We start from the raw sequence: 10000 nt of genomic DNA on the forward strand, positions 1-10000 counted from the left end.
ATTACGAAACTTAAAAGCACGTTGGCCTCAATGGGTTAATTGAGCTGCAAATTCTTCCGTCATATTTGCATTGGTTGAGTTGAGTTTGCGCATTTCTTATTTCGTATTGTTGTTTATGGTATTAACCCATGTTTTAGCTTTCCTGGTTGATTAGTTTGATGATACCACTGTAGAAAGTAACTTTAAAAGTATTGTACAAAGAAATAGCCAAAGAGATAATATTAAGTGTGATAATAAGTAGGGAAGCATGTTCTGTTCAGAATTAAAAGTTACATGTATATTTATAAATTTTCATGAGGTCACATTTTAATAATATCTTTTTATTTACAATTTGTTTTGATCTACCTCTCGTTCCAGCTTTTTTTTTTTTTGCATAATTTTTAAGATTCAAGCAATCACACACAATGATTTTTTGATTTAGCTTTTCCCTGTTTTGTTGTATTCCATGCTTTCAAGAATGGACCTTAAGAATGCCTAGCTTGACGTAGCTTTCATTGCCCAGAATGGTAGAGTGTGCATGCTCTGCTAGTCTAAGGTCACCATGTTTTGTTTTTTCCATTTTCCTTATTAACCTATGCACCTCTTCTTTTTTTTTTTTGTTTCTCTCATTTCAGGACAAAGCATCTTGGCTTCAGTCAGTACAATGTGTAGGTTCCTAGTATGTTTTTATCATTATTTTGGTATTTTTTAATTCTGCTTTTTAAGCTCTTTTTTTTTTTACGCTGTGGAGCTATCCAATTATGCATCTCTCTCTTTTTTCTTTTTTTTTATTCAGCCTTTTCAAATTTCAGGGTTTACGTACATCAGGTGGACAGTCTTCCAGACATGGATTGTGAATTAAACTGACTTATTACCTGTTTAAATAAAGATATTTCTAACTTTGCTTGGTAAAAGAAAAGGACTAGCATTTGATTTGAAAACTATCAATAATTATAAGTTGCTTGTATACCTGTCACTGGTAAATATTTCCATGTTAATGTTACTGTGTGTGAGTCATTACAAATGATTATTTTTTAATGTTCAGAATCAGTATATGTAGATATTCCTTCATCTGTTATTTTTCACCTAAAAGTGATTAACCTATTATGAATGCACAGTATATTTCACAGAAAATTCTTTGATTAATTGTATTCTCAGATCTGGAAGACTGATTCATAGGGTGTAAACTGCATGTTTCTCATCTAAGGGATAATAGATAGGGTTCATCTTCTTGTATCTCTTGTACCTCTTTTACATTTTATTGCACAGTAAATCTGTTTGGCAGAGGAAGGTTATCTTCATACATTGACTTCTTATTTAAATCTGTAGGTGGTGTTGGGTAACATGATCTTATTTAAGCATAAGAATTCTCTTTCACCTCTTCAGTTTCTTTGGGATTTTGCTCATTGAAGAGTAGATTGAATGTGTCTTTTTTTGTGTATTGTGTTTAAAGTTGATTTTGATTTAAAAGTATTATTGTTTGAATCAAATTTGGAGGAGGTACATCTAAAAGTGATTTGTGGTATATGCACTAGATTGCTGGTTACAGTACATAGAAATAGACAGTAATGTTATAAATAGAGATTAGTCAAAGATCTAATTCAGGTATTGCCCAATCATTTTCCTCGGAACCCTTGCCCTTAACTGATCTCTCCACACCTATTGCCTCACACAGGTGGACACAAATCTTCTACGGGAAGGACAGCGACATGGGCAAGATTGCTGGGGAGAATGACTCCGTGAGCTCCTTGGAGTTCAACGCGCACATTGACAAAGGGCTGTTCTCGTGGATTCCAGCCCTGTTCAAGATCAAGTGAGTGTTTCAAATGGTGGCAAGGTTGGGTGGTGCATTCTGGGTTCCTTTAGTGAGGTTTATTTCAGTTTTGGGTGGGTTTTGTGGACAGTAAAGAAATGGGTCTCATTTGTGTGGGGAGTGCTGTATATTTTTGTCATAGATGTGAAAAAGATTGGGTTGTTTATTTATTTATTTATTTATTTTTTATTATTATATAAAAGGTGGTTAGTAAATTATATTAATTAATTCCAAGCTTATATTTAGCTTAGGAAATCTCTTTTCTTTCAGTTTTTTTCTTCTCACCTCTTCTGTGCTCTTCTCTTCTGATCTTTCCATCCTTCCTTTCCTCACAATCTTTTCTAGTCCACTGCAGACTAACAACCACCACATTCTCTCCCTTTCCTTGCAGAGATGAGCAGATCCTAGCCAAGAGTGGTAAGGACGCGGTACAGTACCTGTCCTTTCAGTCGCACATCATAGTGTACATGATGATAGTTTGTGTCATCAGCATTGTGATCGTGCTGCCCATCAACTTCCAGGGGACGCTGGAGGGGGGTGAGAAGGAGTTCGGCCACACCACCCTCGCTAATCTCGCCCCACAGTAAGTGTTCTAGGACACCTTTTTTCCATTCTATTGCTTGTGAGTGGGGGAGAGGAGGGATAAATGAAGGAGGGCAAGGGCTAGAGAGATATTGTTCGAGATAAGCATTTGAATTGATTAAAATGGAAGTAGATGTAGTAATTTGGTTTCTGTGTTACCTGAGAAAGGCTTTGTTAAGCATTTCTTTTCTTTAATTGGGATAAGGGTAAGGGATAGAGTTGAATTTTTGCTCCTTTGATGACAGGGCTTGTGTTGAACTTATATCTTGTGTGAGGATAAGGTTAAGAAAAAGTTAACCCACTTTTTATAGGAACAGAAATGGGTGAGGGAAAGGTTAATGAAAAGTTAGCCTATATAACACCTCGCATAGAAAAACAAAGGAAAGTCCTGTAAGCTTGGGAAAGTGTTTGAATATTAATAGTTTTTGTAAGGGAATGACATCTGTATAACCATTCCTCTGCCCACAGGTCACGGCTGATGTGGGTCCACGTGACGCTTGCTTTCCTCTTTCTCCCGCTTGGCATCTTGTTCACACGGCGGTTCTCCAAAAAGCTGGAGCTGAGGGAGGTGGCCACCACTGTCTCGCGCACTCTCATGATCACCCACGTGCCGAGGAGGTCTTGCCACAAGGACACGCTCCTGAGACACTTCCAGTAAGTTGAGAGAGATAGAGAGAGGAAGGAGGATAGGAAAAATAAAACGTTTAAGTTGTTTGCTTTTTGTTGGTGTATGTAATACATATACAAAAGTGACTATGGGGAAAAATGAAGCGAACTATGATTGCATTTCTTGTTGCAACATTTTGACATTATGCATTCCTTAAAAATGTTTATTGAGACATGTCTTTTGCTCTCATACTAATTTTTTCTTTCCTTTTACTTATTTCAGGGAAGCTTACCCAGATGTAGAGGTCACAGACGTTCAGTTCGCATACAACATTCGGTCACTCCAAGCCTTTGCGAAAGAAAAGTAAGATAGATTGATTTTTTTTTTTTTTTTTTTTTTTTTTTTTTGTATACTAGGGTTTGTGCCAGAAAGCTAAATGAGAAAATTACACTCCCTATGATGTTGAAAGAGAAAAAATATTTGTAGATACACATTAAAGTCATGTATGTATATACTATTCTAATGTTACAGGCTGTGTTGCAGAATCTCTGTGTGTATGCGTATATGGATAGATATATAGATATTCTTGTGTTTGTCAATGTATTTATTCTTTGCTCTATATCTTGTATTATAGGGAAGTGGCTCATAATGCAAGGATACACTGTGAATCTTACATGAAGGAGACTCACAGACGGCTTGATATGAGACCGTACAAGTGTGGTGTTGTGTGTGGCTGCTGCGACATCTTCGGCTGTCCAACGGTAATTTGGTGTCTAACAGGCTAGGCATGATACTTGCAAAGGATGTTTCCTAGATGAAGAGAATACTTGGTGTATCTGCATTATGGAAATCCATTATGACTGATTGATATTTTTAGAAAAATGCAAGAAGATCCATTTACATAAGAGACAAGAGTAATGATCCCACTAAATTGATATTAGATTTATTTAGTAATTTTGTACTTATGACTTGCAACCCATGACCAGGTGGATGCCATTGAGTATTACATAGAGGAGGAAAACCGCCTGGCCAATGAAGTGGAGAACGAAAAGCTAAAGGCCTTGCAGAGGCCGACCGGCGTGGCGTTTGTAACCTTCGACAGCATAGAGAATGCCAAGAGAGTCCTCCAAGACCACAGGGCAAAGTGCGACTGCTTCTACAGCCCGCCCACGTCCTCTGCGTCAGTTGACCTCAAGCCACACAACTGGATCATCAGGGTTGCTCCAGTCCCTGATGATATTTATTGGTGAGTTCTAGCAAGTGGGGGGCAGGGGGTAATTTTAAAAAAAAAATCTTATTCTTTCTTTTCTCTTTTGGGTGGGGAAGGTTGATTTAAGATATTTCTCGTTATTGTCTTCTTGTTATGTTGTCTCTTTGTAGATCTTGGTATTAGAAATCATAGCAAAACTGATTTTATGATAGTGAATGTTATTATTGTTGTTAATAATATTATTATTGTTATTGTTATTATCATCATTCTTATGATGGTGGTGGTGGTGATGATTTAATTGTTTTTAATCTAATGGAAACCACCTCTCTTCAGGCACAACCTGTCCGTCACAACACGTCACTGGTGGCTGAAGGCAATTCTGATCAACATCATGTTATTTTTGGTGTTGTTCTTCCTCACAACACCTGCTGTTATCATCAATGGTCTGGATATTGTTCCCCTTACTGGGCGACTGAGTAACATGGTGAGATAGTTTCTCCTTGTTGTTGTTGTTGTTTTCTCTCCAATCTTTATTTGGAAAGTGGATATGGTGATACATATAGTTACTAATGCTGAGAAGCTTATGGATAATAAAGGTTCATGTTGCAAGAAAGTAGAATTGATAATATGTTTTTTTTACATTCTTTGCCAAAAGTATGAATAGATAATGAGTTCTGTTTTTACTACTTTTGTATAAGATGCTGTTCAATTTGGAAGCAATACTCAATTATGTGAGGGGATTTATACATAAGTTGTTATTATTACTGATATCATAGCAGTTATCAATAGTGGTATTAGTACAGTAATGCTCTCTATACCATACACTTGGGTGCATATATTTGTAGCATCCAGCCTCTGGTCTCATGTATTGTGGGTCTTTTGTGTGTTGCACCACCTTATGTCTGTTTATATTTCTTAGTAAATATTTTTGTGAATTGCATTATGGCTCCCAGATACAAAACCAGTGTATTAAGTCAGTTAAGGTAAAGTTGCAGTATTCTTTACATCTATATGATATGATATTTACATAAGGGAATATGTCAGAGTGCATACCATACATTACAAGAATCTTTATTTTATACTTACTATACTTTTTCACTAGTCAAAAGAGGTGCTGCATGGTATTTGTAAGATTTGCTGAGGGAAGTAAAGGGCTAGAAAGGGGATGGAATGAGTTTTAGGGAGTGTTTGGGAGAAAAAGGCCAAACGATAGCAACATTACTTCCTCACATGCCTTACTTCCTATTAACAGCAAACAGAAAGAAAGAAGAAGGAGGAAAAAGAAAAGCATGCCAGTTTTTGAGAGGCTTTCATCTATTGAATACAGATATGCTATAGGGTTAAGTAATACAAGCATGCATTATCAATATTTTAATAAGGTTATTAGTATGTTTTGTTTTTTGAGATTTGTTGATATTTAAGAATTACTTTTTTATCATTATGTACATATTTCTCTCTCCCTTAGAGCCCAGTGCTGTCAGAGTTCTTACCCACCCTACTCCTGTGGACTATGGCTGCTCTCCTGCCGGTGATTGTGTCGTACTCGGACCAGTTTATGTCCCATTGGACGCGCTCAGCCGAAAACCACTCCATCATGAGGAAGACCTTTGTCTTTCTTCTGTTCATGGTCATTATCCTCCCATCTCTAGGACTCACCAGGTGATTACCAAGGGCTAGAATTTTTGTGTCAGATATGTTGGTTGTTTCTTCACTTCTGGGAAGATTTCTTCTTCTTCTTCTTCTTCATTATTTTCATGTGGGTTTCTTCTGGTTTTAATTCCACTTTCTGTATTTTTTTTTTCAGATCATTTGTTATGTCCCATACCTTTACTTTTGAATACGTTCTTCTGGATCTTTTTCTTACATATTTCTTCTTTTCTTATTATTTCATCATCCACCGTCTGTCTTCCAACAGTTCCAGTCTATAGTCCCCTTCACTCTTCATTTTCCTCAAAACCTCCTCAACATTTTTTCTGTGGGTCTACAGATCTTGGGGTTACAGCCTTCCACTTTCTTCTTTCATGTGCTCATCTCTGTTGATTAATTAATAAACGATACTGTCATAATTATTGGAAAGCCAGAAGAATATTGATCTTATTTAGATAGTTATTCTGCAATTTCATAGCCACAGTACTCATAGCCTTAACATCATCAATGTGAAATCATCAAATATGATTATATTTTATCTTCTCAGTGCCAAGGGTTTCTTGGAATGGCTCATGCAGTCCCAGTCTCAGAATGAGACCTTCCGCTGGGAATGTATTTTCCTCCCTGATAATGGTGCATTCTTCGTCAATTACGTCATCACCTCGGCATTCATCGGAACATCGCTTGAGTTGATTCGATTCCCAGAGTTGTTTATGTACATGGTTCGGCTCGGGCTATCGAGGCAAGTATTTCACTGTTAATTTTTTTTTCTTTTTTTTTCTGGTCTTTCATTCCTGTCTGGATGAACTTTGGTAGAATTTTATTAATGGATTATATAAGTTGAAATGATTTATTATTTCCATTTCTGTGTTTGTGTATGTTGCCTCTCTATCTATAGATATAGATTTTTTTTTTTTTTTTTTTAATATGTTAGAATTAATTAAACAAATTGGAGAATTATTTCTAACTTTTAGATTCATATTAAAAATTTCAAAAGCATGAGCTTAAAATTTAGTAATGAAATAATGATCTATATTGGTAATTCCTTTCAAAACTAACTTACTATAATTACTCACATCTCTCCCCTTGGGATTGCAGATCCGAAGCAGAGACAGCAAGTGTTAGAAAAGCTATTCTCTACGAGTTCCCATTTGGTGTCCAGTATGCTTGGATGCTGCTTATTTTCGCCATGACTATCATTTACTCTGTTTCTTGTCCTCTCATCACACCCTTTGGTATGTATTTCTTCTTGGGGTGTTTCGGAAAATCACTGATAGCGTTCAAAGTGAATCGGTTAGGAACATGTTTTTCCATTAAAAACTACAATGATTTTGCAGTCAGATTTTTTTCCACTCTTTTCCTAATGAAATAGAGAAAGGATAGATTTTGTGAAATCAGTGCTTTGATCTGCAATCAAAAGAAAGGTTTTTATTTGTAGACTTGTCGACAGTGTTACATAAACGGGACTTCTTATTCATTCATTCATTTTTGTAACAACCATTCAGCAGGCTTATATCATGATTATGATCCTTATTTGCAGAGAAATAACTGATGAACTTTCCATTCAACAGGTACTCTGTACATGATCTTCAAACACCTGGTTGACAAGTATAATATATACTTTGCCTACGGACCTTCAAGAATTAACAAGAACATTCATACCTCAGCCATTAATTTTGTGATAGTCTCGATTGTATGTCTGCAGTTAAGCCTGCTCTTCTTCTCTCTTGTGAGGCAAGGGTTGAAAAGAGATATAACTATATACAGCATTATTCTGCTGATTATAACATGCGTTGTATTTGTCACACACAATGCATTCCATTGGTTTAAGGATCTCAGCCCAGTGGAATACAAGGTAGGTTTTCTGTGCTTCATTTATCATTTGTTGGTTTGGTATGTTTATGGAATAGTAGTATAGCTTTAGCTCATCACTCATCAAATTTATTCACTATATATATTAATTGTTGTATATTGTTCATTACACAGAAATTTGGAAATGGATCTGCCAATGGAGATACTACATCAGTCAATGATGATGAAAGCACAACAGAAGTGGCATGCCAGTTTGTGCCAGCAGTGTTACGAGATGCCCCCAGTGGAGTGGAGAGCAGCTATGACTATATAAACCAGCCACGGAGCTATGGCACACGGCCCAGAGATGAAAATGGGCTGACGAATGAAGCAGCAGTTAGGAGCGATGAAGACAGCCCGCGGGCGAGACAATCTAGTCTCTATCAAGATTATTCCCAAGCAAAGGTGAGTCATCAGAATTGGGTCCTTTTTTGGGCATCCTTATGGTCAGTGCCAACCTATATGCAGTATAACTTTATATAAATATACCTTTTTTTGTTATCTCTTTATAGATATTTTTGTTAAGTTTCTTGTTTTGAGATTTTCTGCGTGGGGTCTTTATAGAGGAGGGAGTATCTTTTCTGGTTTTGCCATGCTGTAATGATATTATGCTGGCTAGCAAGGAAGTGCACTGTCTGTTCTAGGATTGCACATATGATTAGTGAGTGAAATGTGCTTGGAGTTTACTTTAATTTGTGTGAAGACACCATTGATCAATCCTGACTTGAGTTGCATAAAAATTTGTTATGAACTTGTTTTTACTTGAAGGTGCAGTTTAGTTTCATACATTTCTCTGTGATGTTTATTGCTGAACTTGGAATAAGTGCCTAATGTAACATTTTGCATGCCAGAAGTCAGTAAGTAACAGGTAAATACAGTGTATCATTAACAGCAGATTTATATATATATATATATATATATATATATATATATATATATATATATATATATATATATATATATATATTTATATATATATATTTATTATATATATATATATATATATATATATATATATATATATATATATATATATATATAGGCTGATGTTTTGTAATAATTTCAAAACTTCATACTGTTCACACACCTGCATGCCCACTGGTTTTCAATTAGTGTCTAACAAAAAAAAAAAAGTAATAATGTTTACCAAAGTCATTGCCTCTTGGTTTTATGCTCATTTCAATGCACTCAGATCTACATGTAATATGACCTTTTTCTCTCTTAAAGCACACAAAGAGATGCCATGCAAAGTCCTTTTATTTATCAGTTGTCCAGCGAATGTCATACAGTATATTAGAATCTAAATTCCTACATTATAAGGAAAGTTTTTGGCATGTTTTTTGGGTGGGGGTCATGGGGGAATGTATTGGGTAATCATCCCTATAAAAATCAATCTAATGTGAAATGCAGATTATGACTTATATAGGATTTGCATATATTAAGCTTTTACTAGAAGAAGATTGTATTTCTTAAAGAATTATTGGATATAATTTGTTTTCCTCTTTTAACTGGAACTTCCTTGTATATAATGTTACATACATACATTTTTAAAGTACATGTAAACATGTTTAGGTGATTTATCTTTATGTCAACCAGTGTTTTTACTTTTGTTTAGTCCCTGTTCCTAAATTTCATCCCATGTACCTAAGAATTCCTCTTTGCATAACATCTGGCCAAATAAAACAGCACCTTTTATCTTCTAAATCTCCATCCCTTCCACATCCATTAGCACCTTGCTGCTCCAGTGTTGGTACAGTAAATATTACCAAGGACAGTTTCACGGATAGTACAGCTAAGGGGCAAGGGCAAAGGTACGTCATGTCATGTGGTTGGCGATGTGACAGTTGCTGGTTTTTGGCTATTCTAGGTGCGTTTTTAACTGCTATGTTCCTTGCTTCATCTCTAGAAATTGCTTGAATTCTGTATCCATAAGAGGGACATTGTTCGTTATTATATTGTTACTGTATTGTAAATATTAATGATTATTATTACTTTTATTACTGATATGATTATTGTTATTGTTATCATCATTATTTCTTCACTGCAATATCTAATTGGCACTGCATTATCAGCAGAACAGGAGTAAAAACTTTTAAGCTCATCTTGGCATTGTTTGAATGCATTATATTAAAAAAGCACAGCAAATTTGTGGCTTTAGCACTATTCAAGATCTGCTTGCTTTCAGGTGCACCTTCAGTACATGTAGATATAAAAGAAATATCACAAAGAGATAGAAAGGAGACTCAGAAACACAATTCAAAAAAAGGGACTGGATTGTGGGGAGTCGCTAGGTTGCAGAAATAAGTTAAGT

At 35.7% G+C, this 10000-nt stretch overlaps 2 protein-coding genes across 10 annotated transcripts in view; both read left to right on the forward strand.

Annotated features, from left to right (window-relative positions):
* Positions 1 to 10000, forward strand: part of LOC125030880 (tetraspanin-1-like) — a 488406-nt gene that overhangs the window by 311515 nt on the left and 166891 nt on the right. The gene's annotated exons all lie outside the window — the stretch shown is intronic.
* The window catches only part of LOC125030873 (calcium permeable stress-gated cation channel 1-like), a 33351-nt gene that overhangs the window by 19091 nt on the left and 4260 nt on the right, over positions 1 to 10000 (forward strand). For 5 of the 9 annotated variants that reach the window (XR_007115446.1, XM_047621188.1, XM_047621186.1 and 2 more), the window contains exons 4-16: positions 615 to 647; positions 1655 to 1792; positions 2184 to 2375; positions 2843 to 3028; positions 3264 to 3344; positions 3616 to 3742; positions 3968 to 4227; positions 4525 to 4675; positions 5657 to 5850; positions 6386 to 6580; positions 6937 to 7073; positions 7410 to 7693; positions 7825 to 8094. Coding sequence is in view for 6 of the 9 variants with exons in the window: in XM_047621188.1 (XP_047477144.1) it covers positions 615 to 647; positions 1655 to 1792; positions 2184 to 2375; positions 2843 to 3028; positions 3264 to 3344; positions 3616 to 3742; positions 3968 to 4227; positions 4525 to 4675; positions 5657 to 5850; positions 6386 to 6580; positions 6937 to 7073; positions 7410 to 7693; positions 7825 to 8094 (2248 nt within the window). In the remaining 3 variants the exon portion in view is untranslated. Of the gene's footprint in view, positions 1 to 614; positions 659 to 1654; positions 1793 to 2183; positions 2376 to 2842; positions 3029 to 3263; positions 3345 to 3615; positions 3743 to 3967; positions 4228 to 4524; positions 4676 to 5656; positions 5851 to 6385; positions 6581 to 6936; positions 7074 to 7409; positions 7694 to 7824; positions 8095 to 9418; positions 9501 to 10000 lie in introns of those variants that run through there. The other 4 variants (XR_007115444.1, XR_007115445.1, XM_047621191.1 and 1 more) reach the window with 3 other exon arrangements.

Source organism: Penaeus chinensis, chromosome 12 (genome assembly GCF_019202785.1).
Source record: "Penaeus chinensis breed Huanghai No. 1 chromosome 12, ASM1920278v2, whole genome shotgun sequence".
NCBI classification, from domain to species: domain Eukaryota; kingdom Metazoa; phylum Arthropoda; class Malacostraca; order Decapoda; family Penaeidae; genus Penaeus; species Penaeus chinensis.